Here is a 16,328-nt window from a genome sequence, read left to right on the forward strand (position 1 = left end):
TGAATACCTGTTCTTGTGATGTCATTGCAGACGTCATGGAAGCGCGCGATGTGGCTGGAGAATCACAATTTTAACCTAGATTGATTAATTTTGCAGTGAATACAGCATCATTTGCTTCCAAACAAGCGCTGGGGGCACTATAAAACACGAAATCTTTCAAATAAACAAACTTGTATTTTGTCTGCATGGTCCCTTTAAGGAAGAAAACTGTCTTCTGGTGAATTTGGGCATCAGATCAGTGTAATTGACTAGGCGGGGTATATGTAAGAGACAGAGTAATTGGTGGGAAATGGCTGTTGCAAAACATGGGTCTGAGGGCAATGTCGTGAAAGGCCTTTGTAAATGTGGAAGTGATGATGATCATGACACTTTGCCTTTCAGGTGGTGGGCATTGTGACCCGCAAAGACCTGGCGCGGTACCGCATGACCAGTCACTACGGTCGCCTCGGCATGGAGGAACTGCACGTCTCGCACGGCTGAGAAAGTGGTCCGAGGGTTCACTTCTTGCCGTGTTTGTGTCGCCTGATGAGCTGGCTTCTCTGCAGGCTTCACCAGTGACTTAGTCGGTCCACGGTGTTCGCGGACTTACCAGTGGCCCACTAATTAGTGAGCGAACTATGTGCCTCATTGACGAATCTGCCGCTGCCTGGAGTTTTCCTCTTCTATGGAAAGAAGCGGAGAGTTTTCGCTACACTCTCAATGATCATCACCTCGTATGCTGAAATGGCGCACAACTTTTTGCTACGATAATTTCCACCTTTTTGGTGGGTATGTCCCATATGAATGGGACATGTTCACGCTTTAGCCGTGATCGTGTGTCATTGCAGTATCGCTAGGGCAGTAAGTATCCGTTCCGTTTAGATCGGAATGGAACGTTTCCGTTCAGTATCAGAAACCCGCTGAGGTGGTTCTGTCCCGAAGAAAATAGTTTAAAATTCAGCGCAAATTTTCTGCAAAATTACACTAAGGTGTGCCAGTGTTCGATGGCTATTTAAAGAAAAGTCGTCCTTTGTAAGCACGCATTGTATAATTTACACACGTTGCCAGAGTCTCCTAAATTTCAGCATTTTTTGTTGTTATTTCAAGTCGCGGTTGTGCGGTTGCAACAGTGAAGCAGCGTCCCTGTGACTTCACGAAGCGTTGAATTCGAAACGGTCACCTGAGTCACGTCAAGAAAGAAGCAAATGTAGATTTAATTAAATTTAGACGTGCATTACGCTGTATGCTGAGAGGGATATTTCACAAATGCAGAGACGTTTTGGCTGTGATAATGAGACTCTGTTCTAGTCTCGTGCTTTGCTTTTGATTTGAGTGTCACAGCAGTCACCTAATAGATGTGTCTCCAAGTTTGTAAAGTTCTCGATTCAGTCTCATTACATTGTTGCCGTGCTAATTGTGTGAAAGACAACCAAAGCTATTTGTAGCTCAATTGTACTGTTATTTCACCGACTTCGTGCTCTTTTGCTGATTGCTATCGACAAAGCTATTTTATCAGCGTGCGGAAAACCTAATTAAGCTTGACTAAGCCAGTTCCTAATTTCTAGTTACTCGCAAATGCTATGCTTGCTTAACCAAAACAGCATCTTCTTGTATCATATAATGCCAGTTTCTACCGTTAACAATGTATATAATTGTTTATACTCAGTTGCTTTTGTACGCACATAGTTTTTTTATTTTTGGAACGTCAGTTGTTGACATGTCCTAGGGCTCATTTGCCAACGGCACTGAAATTTTACATAGTATTCAGCTCGAAAAGGGACAAAGCTCTCCCCCTCCCACTTTCGAGACACTGAAAATTGTTTTTTGTTGCATGTTTGTTGAGCACAATCTCGCAAGCTTTCAGTTTTTACACTGAAAGCTTTACGAGGAAATTTTACTTGCAGGCTGCATTGCGCTTTGGAAATTGTGGCCGAGTAAATTGTCGCGCACGCTGATCAGTGCTTGCTGTATTTGTACATAGTAGCGCGTGCCATAGAGATGATTTATATAAGGCTGTCTACACCATCGCTTTTTTTGAAACTGTGTATGTTTTGATTGTTTGTATACAAAAATGTTTTTCTTTCCTGCGTGTTAGTCTAACTTTATTCTGTCGGTGCAAGCGGGTAAAAAGCTTCGCCGCCTGGATTGCAGGGTCACAGGACTTGGCCATCTTGCCAGCTGCTTTGCTGGTATGTATAGTCATGGACAAATGAAATATGAACCGAGACACGCAAAACCAAAAAGTACTATTCGTGGGGGTCGAATAATGGCGTTATATTGACGTATTTCGGAAACCACATATTCCAAGCCTGTTATTGTAATGAAGCCACATGTCAGTTTGACTTGTATGAAAAGAAATTGCGCTATTTGTGTGTCTGGTTCATATTTTCGTGTTCACGTTTTATTTGTTCATGAGTGCACATGGTCACAAGTTGTGTTCTTTCCTGGAGGCTACTGCCAGCACCCTAGTGCAAAAGGCAGCGCATCTAATCTGACCAATAATGCTGGGTGTGGAATGCTAGTCGCTGTGGCATTGCTGTGTGATCCAAGTGTGTTGAAGGGACCCTGCAACACTCTTTGAGCAGTGCAAGTAAACCTGCGCGACGCTTAGCTTACACTACCAGAAATACCTGAGCGAAATATTGCACGTGCACTAGAAGCGGTGAGCGTGCAAATCGCTGTGAAAGACGCAGAAAAACCAACCGCGCTCTCTTCAGTTCTCCTCATTATGCACCCCTGGCATGGCCTATACGACGTCATTCGGGCCATGGCTGTCCGATCGGCTGTCACTGGTCCACTTCGCGGCTAATTTCTCGCATTTCCTGTGAAGATCCGCTGTCATCAGCGCTGCGTACCAACCTCTTCTATGCCTGAACCTGTAGGCACAGTTTTGCCGTTTCTTTTGTGCTTTGAGTGCGCGCGAAGTTGAGTGATGAGCTCAATACCTCCCTTTCAACCAGACCACTCGACAACAAACGTTTATTGCTTCAAAAACGCCCTACCAGCCGGAGCGCGCGCTTGCGAACAGGCACCCATGCCTGCTTTTTTGTGGCACCAGACCAGAAACAGACCCCTCCACGATGCGGAGAAAAGGAGAAAACTCCCCATCCTGGGATATATTGAAGGCCGTGACAAAAAACCCTCCCTCTCTGGGAGAGAGCGCGCAGATTTTGTCGTGTTGCCCGCAGTCGAGTTGAGAGGGAACGATAACCCGCCGCGGTGGCTCAGTGGCTAAGGCGTTGCGCTGCTGAGCACGAGGTCGCGGGTTCGATTCCCGGCCGCGGCGGCCCCTTTTCTGATGGAGGCGAAAAGCAAAAACGCCCGTGTGTACGAGATTTCGGCGCACGATAAAGATCCCCAGGTGGTCAAAATTAATCCGGAGCCCTCCACTACGGCGCGCCTCATCGCCTGCGTTGCGTCGGCGCGTTATACCCTACAATCAATCGAGAGGGAACGATTATGCGCGATTTCTCATCGTGCGTAGTTTTGGTGATAGTGAATGGATTTTCATAATTCTTGCGGGAGGAGATTGATGGGACAGTCACAATAGACCTTGCCCCTAAATACATTCCTAGTAGTCAATGGTATGTGTTGCAGGGTCCCTTTAATGCAGCAATGTTCCAAGGCCTTCTAAAGGCGATTCAACTATCACACTGCGGGGTTTTAAGAGATCGTGATGATATGGAGTGATCGCAACGTGCACGTGACCAGAGGGGCTCAGAACTTGACTGTAGGTAATGTTGCGAAAGAATGGTGTTCATCAGAATGTGCACTCCGAAGTGTTTCAACGAGAAACACTAGCACTGACTGCACAAATACTCCTCCCACCTTGCAAGCATCCAGACCAGTGGAGGCGTACTGTATAGGAGAAAGTTGAGAGAACACACTGTGTTACTACAATGTCAAGAATAGTAAGCATACAGGTATGTATGTGATCAGAAGCATACAAGATAAAATCAGCCCTGGATACAAAATCTCGAACACACTGGCGTCTTCATTGAACTGGTTCGATGAGTTTAATTATCAGCGAAGAGAGAGAAAAAAAAAATATTCAGTAGTTTGAAACAAAACAAAACAAAATACAAACAAAAAAAATGAAGGAAGCTCCCACTAACGCGCAAGACTTGAAGGTAGCGAAGCTGTACGCAACCTTCACAGCCATCGCAATGGTTTAAGTCCACGATTTCAGCCGATTTGCTTCTTCGCTCCTGTCACAACGACCTTTACTCCATCTTTGTTGCTGTAAGAGTGAGCTTTCTTCGTTTTTTTGGAAGTGATAATCATTGGACATCACCTTGGAAAGGGCTGTACGCCATGACGTGTATTTGTCGTTCCGATCGAGTGTTGCCACGATTACGGCGAACGCTGGAGTTTGTTTGGCTAATCTCGTAGCTACGCCGCTTGACTTCCAAACGTGCGCCGATGACGGTGTCCGGTGCGAGGCCCGCGCTCACGTTGGCGTGCTCGGCAATTTCTTGGTGTTTATACTGCGGACACGAAAAATTACGATTTGCTAAACAGCTTTTCTCTTAATATATCTCACCGTCGTATCTCTTGGCGGTGGCTTTTTGTAGTATTAGGGCAACATAACATCTGGGCGAGAAAGTAGCTGGTAAATCACCACTACACCATCTATTTTTCAAATTTCTCGCCCCATTGCTTAAAGTTTGCTTTGAAATTGCGCCACCATTACCAGGAAGCAGTAGCATTTTGAATTTTCAAAGCAAAGCTCTTTAGCAAGTATAAAATTTCGTGTCCGCAGTTAAAAATACCAAGAAATTGCCGAGCGCGTGCACGTGAGCGCGGGCCTCCAAGAAAATGCCTAGCACTCGTGTGTGCATGGCTCATAACGACCACCCAGCGTCCCCTGCGCATGTTTGTCAAGCCAAGCATACCAACTTAGGGAGATTGGCTAAGATTGCTGCGAAGGCCCGGTAGTTAAAAAAATTACACCATCTTCCCGTAGGGGAAGCCTGAGTAGTATGCGAAGCAGCCATGGGGTCGACTGAAGTTCCCATTAGTTTTCAGTTCGTCGTTTCCGTTGACGTTCAGCTTCGCGTGCCTTCGTTGTATCAGTAGCTTCTTGACGTAGTTTGAATGAGTGAAGGACATAAGGCGCGTTCGTAGCACATGCTCCCGTCTCGCTTTATAGCGCAGTGGGGAGAGCGCCAAGTACCTCCCGTTGCGGCCAGAGTCGTGGGATCGAAACCGGGTGCCGCCTAACTATTTCTTTTTAAAGTGGACTGCGCTGACGTCAGCCCAAACGCTGACGGGGCTGAAGAGACGCGCATGCGCAGTAGAGTGCGGACGGCGGACAACGAGGGAGGGAGGGACACAGCCCCGAGCATGAGGTGCTTCGCATCTAAAAACCAAAAAAATGCCGAGCGCTTGTGTGTTAGTGCCTAGCGGCAACCGCCCAGCGTCATCAGCGCACGTTTACAAGCCAAGCATACCCTCTTGGGAGGTTAGCCAAGATTGGCAAAAAAAAAAAAAAACACCGTTCGCCGTTATTGTGGCAACACTTGCTCGGAAAGAGAAAGACAGGTCATAGCGTACACCCCTTCAAGGTGATGTCCAATGATTAGCACTTCCAAAAAAAAAAAAAAAGGAAAGAATCTCCCACTTACAGCAACAATTATGGAGCGAAGGTCGTTGCGACAGCGAACAAGAAGCAAATCGGCTGTAATCGTGGACTTGAACGTTCCTGGCGGTTGTGAAGGTTGCGTACAGCTTCGGTACCTTCAAGTATTACGCGTCAGTGAAAGCTTCCTTCATTTTTTTAATAAGGGGAAAGCTAACATTGCGCTTCAGGAGAGGGCGGAGTAGGTGGCGAAGAAGGGGTGAGGGGATACAACCGCATCAAACCAGGGTACCCGTCTTTCTTAGTCCGGCCTGCCCTAATGTTTAGCCTCGCGACATGCCGAGAGAGAGAGAGAGAACTTTATTACGCAATAATGTGAGAGTGGTTCCTCGAGGAGCGCATGTGCTGGAGCAATGACTGATACTAATTGTGCATCAATTTGCGGGAATACAACACTAACAGCGTTAGACCTAAAACCGTGGTGTAAGGCCAAACGTCAGTCCACCAAATGCCTTTTTCGTCTCATCCATATGCTTTGCATTAACTTTATTCAAGCAAACTGTCCACTGGAAATGACCAAGAGGCTCAGAAATCGACAGAGGTTTTTAAAGTAAATCAGCTGCCGCGGCCCGGATCGAACCAGCGTCTTCGCGCAAATTAAGCTGCAAAACACCTCAGCCGTTGGGTCATCGTAGCGTGTGCATGTGATATATTTGTGTTAAATAAGTTCGGCAACTGCTTTTCCTGAAGTAGAAAAGTGGCGTTGCAGTAAAAAAAAAAAAGTTGCAGAAATTTTCAAGTAACGAAAAGAAAGCCATGACCCAGAGAAAACACAAGGCCTTCGGAAATTCGAGTGTACCAGAGTATTATTTTCCGTAAACTTCAAGCTGCCCGGTTCTCGCATGCGAGGCAGCCTGATGATTTGCCTTTTGCGGTACAACCTTGCTCCCAGGCATACCGTGGGCTCTTGCAATGCCCGCACTTCCATACCCGTGCTCAGCTTTGGCACGGGCTTACGAGGAACATGGCAGCCATCCTGGAGAGCGAGTGAGTGAGTGACGACTTTATTAAAATCGCCTGCAGGCGGCCTCCGTTACCGAAGTGCCGTGACGCGGCCCTAAGTCTTTCCGGCTGGGCTCTTTACTAGGCAGCTCCCTCGCTACTAGTGTCGAGGTCCTCCGGCCTGCCCGCGCTGGGCGGCCGGGCCCTCTTCCTCTTCTACTGAAAGGGTGTTGCCACCGATTCTCAAAATTTGTTGCACCTACGCGCCGGGTTGGACTAGCGTCCTCGCAAATATCCGCAGGGTCCACCACGGCCGCGCAATGGATGGTCCTCTAGTCGTACGGTGCGCTGCGGATCCCAGAGCCCATGGGACTTGGGCTACAAGTGGCAGCAGGTGACAGCGGGGACGCTGGTTGGAGGTGCACCTGCGGTTTGACCAATGGGTAGCAGGTGCCCACGGTGGTTCCTTCCAGGCGTGGCTTCAGGAAAGGGTTGCGCACGTGGAGCGACAAATGTGGCTGTGGCACCATAGGCGTGCGCACAGGGGGGGTAGGGGGGGCGGCCGCCCCCCCTAATCATCTGAAGGGGGGCGCCAAATTGGCCCATATTTTGCCCATATAACACATTAAAGTAAAAATTTCTCCTCAGAAATATTTTGTATATGTTGCCATTCCATTGCATTGAAATAAAAATTTTATAACCATCCCTCTTTGCACTGCGTTCGGACCGCTAGGCCTTCAGTGGGAAGAAGACGGAAGTTGGGGGGAGGGGGGGGGGGCGCAGCGGTAAGACTTTGCCCCCCCCTAATCGAGAACTCTGCGCACGCCTATGTGTGGCACGGTCGTCTTTCCTGTTAGACTACGTCGCTGGTAATGCGGATGGCGGTAGACACCCTCCGACGGTTGGTCGCCGTCACTGGGGGGAATCAGCACGGGTTCCCCAACCACAGCGGAGTAGGGCGCTGAGACGGCGGTGCGCAGGTACGTCGCCCACAGGTGCGAGAAAGCAACTCCGGCGTCGTGATGTGCTTGGTGCTCCTTCTGCGGAGCCACGTTCGGGCTAGGCGCTTGCGGGTTCTCTTTCTCGGTGGCGACGGTCAGCTGGTCACTCATGAAATACCACCCGGGAGGAGCGACATGTTCCTCGGCGAACGAAACGGCCGCGACCGCCGCGTCGCTCACAGCGAAGTGGCCGATCATGCTAGAGAAAAGCTGAAGTCAGATGATTGCTCCTCTGCCCGTAGTTGTATGCCCTTGAGGTTCATTTGGCTGGTGCCAGATCGTTTGTGGTGTTCACGAAGGCCTCCGATTAAAGATTCCAAGGGACGTGGAGTTCTAGCAACCTCGAGGGCCGGTGGCTGAAATGGAACTGCCTTCGTACGGGGCGGCTCGCGCTCACCCACCAGGAATGGTGATGATGATAACTAGCGAGTGCCATCGAGATTATAAACAAGCAACCCTTACAGCATAATCTATATAAATTAAATTAATATTAGGAATGACGAATGGGTAGGTACTAAAAGTGACGAAGATCTTGATGCCCTGAAAACACGAGGGGTATTCAACAATGCCAAGTAGTAGTAGTTAGTAGAATAAGAAACTTTCATTGTGCCCGTGATGGGGTCAAAAGGAAAGGGACGAAGGAGAAGGTGGTGTCTTCTACTCGTCTTCCTCCCCTCTTCCTCGGTCGTCAGCCAGAAGCCCCTGGGTTCTGGCGGTGGCCTCGGCTATCCGGACGACCCGAAGCTGCACTTCCGGGTCGGGGCTGAGCAAAGCGGTCTCCCATTGCTCCATATTCGCTACAGCGAACGAGTTGCAACTTCCAGCGCAGACGGGAACAAGCACGCGCGCTAGACAAACGATTTGAAAGATCAGAGGACATGGTTTACGTTGATGCAGCCGAATATCATGCCCACGACGCCATGACGGTAGCGATTGTCGATCGCCAGGGACATCTCACTGCCGCTTCGCTCGCTACTGTGCGACCCACGGAGGGTGAAGAGGCGGCCGTTTGCGTGGCCATATCCAACACCAGCGCAAAAATAATTTTTCGCGATTCGAAATCGGCAGTTAGAAATTTTGCAAAAGGTATCGCCTCGAACCACGAGCATACGCGCGAAAGTGAAAAATGTAAGAAAAATTCAAATAACGTGGACACCAGCGCACTCGGGTCTGACAGGAAATGAGAGGGCCCACGACGCCGCCCGAGGTTTAGTCGACCAGGCAGACGTCGACCCCACCTCGCCCCACCTCGTCAGGTCGGAAAGAGATCGCATGGTGTCATACAGAGAAACCACAGATTGGCAAGACGAAAATATCCCGCCGCGCACTGCAGCCTCACTAAACGGGACTCGGTATGGTGGAGTCAGTTACAGACGAACACGTTGCGCTCAGTCGCTGCTATCCCGAAATATACTCAGGAGGTTGTAAGATATGCGCGGGTCGGGCGGACCTTTATGTTATGGTTGTGTCCCGCAAGGCACAATCAACGATGCCAAGAACTGCGTTTTTTAGATGCGTCGCTGAGAGGAGCAGCTATTGCCAGCGGCCCTGTCCTGCGTCCGTCGTCGTCGGCGTCCGCGTCCGCACAGCTGCGTCTCTCCTCCGCTCACCCCCTCTCCTCTCTCCGATAGCGAACATTCTCGCCCAACATCTGCGGGCGCGTGGCGCAGCGCACTCTCACTCCGCCGGTGGGCGGCGCGGCGCAAGCGCGCTGTGCGCATGTGAAGCGCCCTCTCCCTCCGCGGTCTCCTCTCCTTCGGGCGCGCTGCGCATATGAGCGGAGTGCCGCGCTCCGGCCGGTCTCTCAGTCGACGGTCGTCCGCGCTACGCTTGCTCTCTCTCTCTCTCTCTCTCTCTCTCGCATTACCCGACGATTGCTGATGCAATTCGTGTAATCGACCCAACGGAAACGCACAATGGAACCCCCTTCAGCGTCGCATCACACCAGGGTTCCCGCGAGGGGAGGTGGGCGTAATTATTTGTGTGTGTGTGTGTGTGTGTGTGTGTGTGTGTGTCCGCAAACCGCGAGTCAGTCCATGGGCACGCAGGAAGGTGTTGCGCAAATATGAACTCCAAGAAGGATGACGAGGGAGAGAGTGAGCGGGGGGAGCTTCCTCATTGTAAGCAAAGCTTTCCATGGCTTTTACAATCGCTTAAGCGCTGCCCTTCCTAAGGCGTTGAAAGGAAAAGAAGCTTGGAAGAAAATGGCAAAGAAGAAATGGGGTGAGTAAGATGTCGAAATTTTAAAAGTACACATTGTGGTTTCTTATATCAAGTAAGAAATGTAAGATTCTTTTTAGCGTGAATGGGAACATCACCTGTCAAGAAATAAAGTGCTCTTTAATCCAAGTTTCTCATTCTCACAATGCAAATCGTCATTATCACCTCGTCGTCCTTCTCGCCGTCATTGCTCGAGCGTGCACGAGATGACGAGCGCGAGCAGCCTCCCTCGAACGCAGTTCCATTGCAGACGTTCGACCTCAGAGTTCTTGAATCTCATCGGTCATCAAGAGACCTCTTCCCGCGGGTGTCGTTAACCAGAGACGTTCGTGCCGACCAGGAGCGACCCAGATCGAGCCTGGAGGACCGGAAAGGTCAAACTACCGGCGGAGGACTCATTCACTGACGACGTCGGCGTCGGCGCTTCGAGATGAGAGGCGCGATAGATACGGCTTTTGCGGCGAACACAACTACCACGAAGGAGTACGTCGCTCTTTCCGTGCTGAATTCCTCAGCCAGTGATCGGCTCACCGCCACTGTCGAGAACGAGATCCCGCGTGCGTTGCTCACGACCACCGTGACGCGGAAGGAACACCAGGCGCATGGCAATACCGGCATGGCTGCAGCTCGCGAGGGCTCAACGCTTGCTGCAAGAGGAATACGGTTCCCCAGCGTGTCTCGGTTGCTTTTGCTGACTTGCACCTCTGGCATCCAGCAACCGTTGACAGAAATCTACGGCGCTACCGCCGTCGCCCCCCACCACTGGTGTACAAGCTACGGGCGCAGCCGCCGCTCCATCCGGACGAAACTGCCGTGCAACGACGCCCAGGAGCAGCAGCCGAGTGGGGCCTTTGCAAGCCGCAGCCACACCAGTACCGCACGTTCCCGGCCTCGCACGTGGCCGCGGCGGACGTCCCGAGTCCCGAAAACGTCGGGTACGACCTTCAGCCCGCCTTGGGACGAGGAGGGCATTGGAGGCACTGTGACAGTGTTCCGGGCGGCGGCGAGGATCGCGGACGTCGGAAACGACGCTATGTCCAACCCGGCCGATGCGCACATTGGTCACCAGCCGCGCTGTTCTTTTCTGCAACGGAGAGCAGCCTGTGGGAGGCTGTGGGCGGAACGCCGACCGCTTTCTCGGAACGCTCCCACCGCAGCTGTGAAAGACCACAAATGTGGACGATGCACGAGCTCACGGTATGGCGGGGAGCGCAGTAGGCACAGGTCTTCGATTGAGAAGCGCCAGGCATCGTAGCGAACCAGGGGCCTTGCGAATCACCAACTGGCACCCTCTTGTCTGACGAATATTTGTGCACTAATAATTTTGTTGAGCTTATAAAAGTTTTTCGGCCCTGGCTTCCTTGTTTCTTTGCTTGAGATTACATACAGTGTGCTGTGGCAATGTCATTGCTTCTGGTGGGCCTTTTTTTTTTTCGTGACAAGGACAGTTTGTGGCTTATGCTGAAAGCAATGAATAGTTTTTGTGTGCTTTTTACAGCGATGCTGGTACCTTAAGTATGCCTTACCTTACCTTACCTTACCTTACCTTACCTTAAGATACCTTACGTATGCCGCCTTAGGTTAGGAATGTGACCCATACGGAGACTGTTCAGAACTATGTACTTAGAAGATACGAAGTGTTGTGGGATCTTCATGGAAGCAGCATAACGCATAGTCGAGGGAGCGGTGATGTGTTGCCAGGGGAAGCCATAAAGATTTTGCATAACGACCATCTCAAAATTCGGTTTTTTTGATCAAACCGCTTCACTGGTCTCGCCCAAATTTTACACAAGTGTCTCATTTTGTGGTATATACCAGGGCTCTGCAACCTTTTGAGGTGAAGGGCCCAGTTGCAGGCAAAGAGAAAATCAGCGAATTGACAGTAGATCGGACTATAATTGACCATAATGTGGGTAAGCGCGAAGATCGAGACAATGCCAACTGGGAGCGATCAGTTCTGTTCTTATCTCCGGCCTCACCCCATTTGAGGCCAAACTGGCGTGTCGGCCTTCAGATAGGAATTGATGGAGGAGGGGTGGGGGTTCTGAGGAGGGGGAGGAGGAGAAAAACTTTATTGTGAGCCTGGTGATGTGGGAGTGGCTCCTTAGTCCGGGAGACCATGGGACGACCTTGTGGTCTCAGCGCTGGACACCGGGAGTTGCTGTGCATCCAAGCCGGCGCTGGTCGTCAGGTTCTCCCACAGCTCAGGGAAGGGAAGGGAAGTGGGGGTTCGGAGGACGTGCTGGGGGCCGCATAATACTGTCCTGCGAACCACAGGTGACCGACACCCGGTATAAAGGGCGCCGCCATTTTGCATGCGCAGCGCCCACCGGTAGCTGGCCCATTCGCTGGATTGGCCGTTTGCTCTGCGACGTATGGACGTCAGCCGCGCGTCTCGGCGAAGTTGTCGTACCGGCGCGTTGTACGCACCCTTCCGTAATATAGGTACTTTAAATGGGAAAGTTGTGTCATAGAACCAATTTAAACGATCTGTCTGAAATATTCCTCGGTGTGATGGTGATGATGATGATAACTTTATTTTGCCCAAAACTGGGTGAAGGGGAAGTGGGAGCCTTCCTGAATTACTCCCCCTCAGATGGTGGCCTGCAGCCCCTGGGCGCGAGCGGCATCTTCCGCCAGTTGGACGACCTTGACCTGTATTTCGGTGTCGGAGCTAAGCAAACAGGTCTCCCACTGCTCCGCACTGGTGATTGGTAAGCATGCTCGTATAGTTCGAGGCTGAACATCACAAGCCCAAATCATGTGAGTGAGCGTGGCTCGCGCTAGCGTGGTCCACGGTGGATAAACGATACCTAGTCGAACATATGTCTTGCAATACTTTGTCAAAATTTTTTTTGCTTGTGCATGTGTCTGGGATCGCATACAGCAGCTATAGTGGCCGTGTTACTGCAAAAAAATGGATGTTTGCAAAAAATAAAGCCGTTCAACTCAGTGTGAAAGCTGTGGGAAGTCCAGAGCAGTGATTCGCCAGAATGGGCTGTAGTGCCGTTATCCGCCTACTGCTACCACCCAATGCAATTCAAATTTCCCGCCTCCGCAGTGCTCGCGCGCCCCCTGCCTGAAACAGCGCCAGCGGGAGTTCTGTTCTTTTTGTGCTTGCTTTTCCTCCCGCACCTGCCGGTGTTGCACTGCCACTTTTTTAACAGGAAAGTGTTTTATGCCCGGATACACAAAGATTTGACTGACGTCATATCCGTCACGAAAATGACGCCAGTACAACGAAGCAAGTGGCCTCTAAAGGGTGCACCCTTGCACACAGGGTCTTCTTGCGGGGAAGCAGCCTTTAGTACTAAAGAGTGTACGTTATACGAGTCCTTCAATGCTAATTACTGGTCACGAAACTTCGGGGCTCGTTTCATATCGGGACCGCGGGCGCCACTACTGGCGCCACCGCCGCACGAAGCAACGTTTGGTGAGCGCGTGCACCGTGCAGAGCTTCGGCACGAACGTTTGAACAATTCGGCAATAGTTCTTGGCGAAAAGTCTTCTGAACAGATTTACGCAGCGTAGAAGCCCGTCCTATAATTCTCACTAGTGCGTTGCGAGGCGCCGGGTGGGAGTAGCAATGTTCGCGACATCCGCAGTCTGCGCTGCTCGAGGACCACCGCTCCCGCGCCACCCAGGGCCTGCTCGTCCCAGGAGGTACTGAACGCCTCAGGGCCAATCATCCTAATCAACACTGCCGGCACTTAGGCCGTAAGAAGGAGCAGCTCGTGACAACGGGAACGCTGGTTTCTGACACACCATGCGGGTTGGCCCATGCCTAGAGTATCCCCGTGGCGGTTGCTCTCGGGCGTCGAAACAGCGCGTAACGGTCTAAATAGTGTTCCATAATGGCTGCCATGGGAGCAGTCAGATGATTTCCCCCAATCGGCCGAACCGCTTCTGCTCACTGACTAGCCACAGTCACTGTTAATAAACGATAGTGGCGCTGGCTAGTCAGTGAGTGGAAGCGGCTGGTCGGGTTGGCTGAAGTCAACTATGATTGCTCCCACGGCGGCCATGATGCTACACTAATTAGAACGTTGCCGAAACAGGAATGAACCACCAGATGCGGCCGTGGCACTGACACCCGCCGTGTTGGCCGTCGCTTGTAGTGCAGAGGGCGGTAGACATCCCTCGCCGTTGGACCGTTGCCACTGGCTGGAATCAGTAAGAATTCCCCAAAACCGACGGAGTAGGGAGCTGCGGTGCGCCGATGCGTCGGACACATGGGCGGGACAACCACCCCGACGGCGTCGTGCGCTTGCTGCTCCTTCTGTGGAACCGCCTGTGATGATGAAAAACTTTTATTTAGTATCAATCAATGGGTTTTTTTTTAAACCAATTGCTAGGAGCCGGCCAGTATCCCTTGGGATCTGGCGGCTGCCTGAGCTTGATTGATGATTTTCCGTTGGGCTTCTAGGTCTCAGCTGCGCATCAGAGCCTCCCATGTGTCTATGGTGTGTGTGCCGTCGGATATCTGTGGGCACGTCCATATCATGTGGACCATGCTTGCCAGGCTGTCGCAGTGTTTGCATTTGGGTTCAAATTGACCTGGGTAGAGTTTACTAAGCGGTAGCGGATTTGGGTAGGTTCCAACCTGTAATTTTCGCCAGATTGCCTCTTTCTTCTTGCTGAGTTTGCGGTCTGCGTCCGGGTATTCTTTTCTTGTTAACCTGTAGTATTCAGTTATTTCTCGATAGGTGAACATCCTGTTTTTTTTTTCAGACGGCGTGTGTGGCCTCTCGTTCCTGGTGACGGGCAGTTAGTCACCCAATAAATACCTCAAGAGAAGAGCGAAGTAGTCTAGGCGGCAGGCTCCCCGTCGGCAGTAGCAGCCAGGTATATCTTGATGCTTGTCAAAATATGGCTGATCATGCCGGAGTCGATGTTGACTGGATTGGATTGGATTGAGGATTGGACAGGGTTCTGTGTGGCCTTGACTAATGCCTCTGGCTAACAATTCCAATGGGAGCAAAGATCTCTCGATGGCCGCCTAGTTCCAGCCACTTCGAGGAGAGATGGCAGAAATGCAACAGCGTTCGAACGGGGCGGCTCGTAATAGCCTGCCCATGGCGCTGGTAACGATGATGATGCGTTTCATTTCCGCGAATATAGCCCTCTCGTTGTTTTGTTGGTGGTGAAGCAGCTGGGCTTCAGAGGAAACGATCAATCAGGCTCCAGAGGTGGAAAGATCCAATGATGAGGAAAGATCCAATGAGATGAGGACCCAAGCCACCGCTAGACTACCGTGACTACCTGTTTTTTTTAAGACGATAGTCTCTCAAACTATGGGATGCACTCATCATCAGTAGAATTCGATACCAAATACCCTATGTTAACCTTACAAAAACTCTTGAAAAGAGACTTGATACGCTAATCAGGAGAGCCACGAAGTTAGCATTAGGCCTTCCCATCAACACTAAAAATGAAAGCCTGGATGCTACGGGAACAGTTTACAAAGTTGAAGAAGTCATCGCAGTGCACAGATATAATCAGTTACGCCGACTCGAATCCACCCAAGCAGGCCGCCTCATCATGACTAAATTGGGATATAACCCAAACCGGAGGAACCGATGCATGCGATACAATCCCTATTCCGCAAAACGTTCTGCAGCACCTACACGTAGCTCCAATCCCACGGCATATGGATGTGAAAAAAAAAAAAAAACCACCCGCAGAAAAATTCGAGTCAGCTACTTTTGCAAAGAGATCGCAAGAGATCCGAATAATACTCATGTCTTCACCGACGCGGGCAAGAGAGGCAACATGTGTGCGATTGCCTACGTGACCACCAAAGGAGAAACGAACACTGATCTCCGCAACTGCCACACAGTGGAGGAGGCGGAAATTCTCGCCATAGCCCTCGCAGCAGCTCACCAATCCGAACCTAGTAGAATCGCCAGTATTTACACCGATTCGAAAAAAGCATGCATTCTTTTGGGCCAAAACACGAGCCATCCAAATGCGTAACTCCTTTATTCTGCCGTCAAAGGACCAGTTCGGGTGTTCTGGATCCCTGGGCACACTGGCATGTCGTGGAATGAAGGAGCTGACCTGCTCGTCCGCGAAACCCTTCTCCGGGCTCCCGACATCAGTGACCAAGTCCGGAACCCTAGTCCTCTTAAGCTCACACTAAAGACCTACCTACCCGATAAGAGACGTCTGCCTTCACATCATCCCAGACTGACCCGGCAGGAACAGGTTACCCTTCGTCAAGCCCAGACAAACACGCTTCTCACACCAGCTCTGCTTCACCTGTACAGAAACCATATACACACACCCCTCCCAAACTGCTCACGCTGTAAGGTACCGCAGGATCAAACCCACATCCTGTGGGTCTGCCCAGACACCAAGCCAATTAGGGCACATCACGCTGGAGAGTGGCTGATTACTGCAACCAAGTTGGAGGAGCAGAGGAGCCTGGCGGACTTCATCTTGAAGGCCACCAAAAGCAGCCTGGAACGAGGCGGCCACCCCCTGTCCCTGCCACCCCCGTTTCCCCCTCCCTTTTGAAAGGAAATAAAGTATTATATCTGTCT

At 51.0% G+C, this 16,328-nt stretch overlaps 1 protein-coding gene across 1 annotated transcript in view; it reads left to right on the top strand.

The window, feature by feature from the left end:
• The window catches only part of Clc-b (chloride channel protein 7), a 65,123-nt gene extending 63,061 nt beyond the window's left edge, over nucleotides 1-2,062 (top strand). The window contains exon 23 of the mRNA XM_077670729.1: nucleotides 382-2,062. Coding sequence (XP_077526855.1) covers nucleotides 382-480 — 99 coding nt within the window. The 3' untranslated portion in view covers nucleotides 481-2,062. The remainder of the gene's footprint in view (nucleotides 1-381) is intronic.
• Nucleotides 2,063-16,328: the final 14,266 nt, after the last annotated feature.

This window comes from Haemaphysalis longicornis, unplaced genomic scaffold (genome assembly GCF_048455015.1).
Source record: "Haemaphysalis longicornis isolate Haplotype H1 unplaced genomic scaffold, Haemaphysalis longicornis Haplotype H1 scaffold_5, whole genome shotgun sequence".
In the NCBI taxonomy this organism is placed as follows: domain Eukaryota; kingdom Metazoa; phylum Arthropoda; class Arachnida; order Ixodida; family Ixodidae; genus Haemaphysalis; species Haemaphysalis longicornis.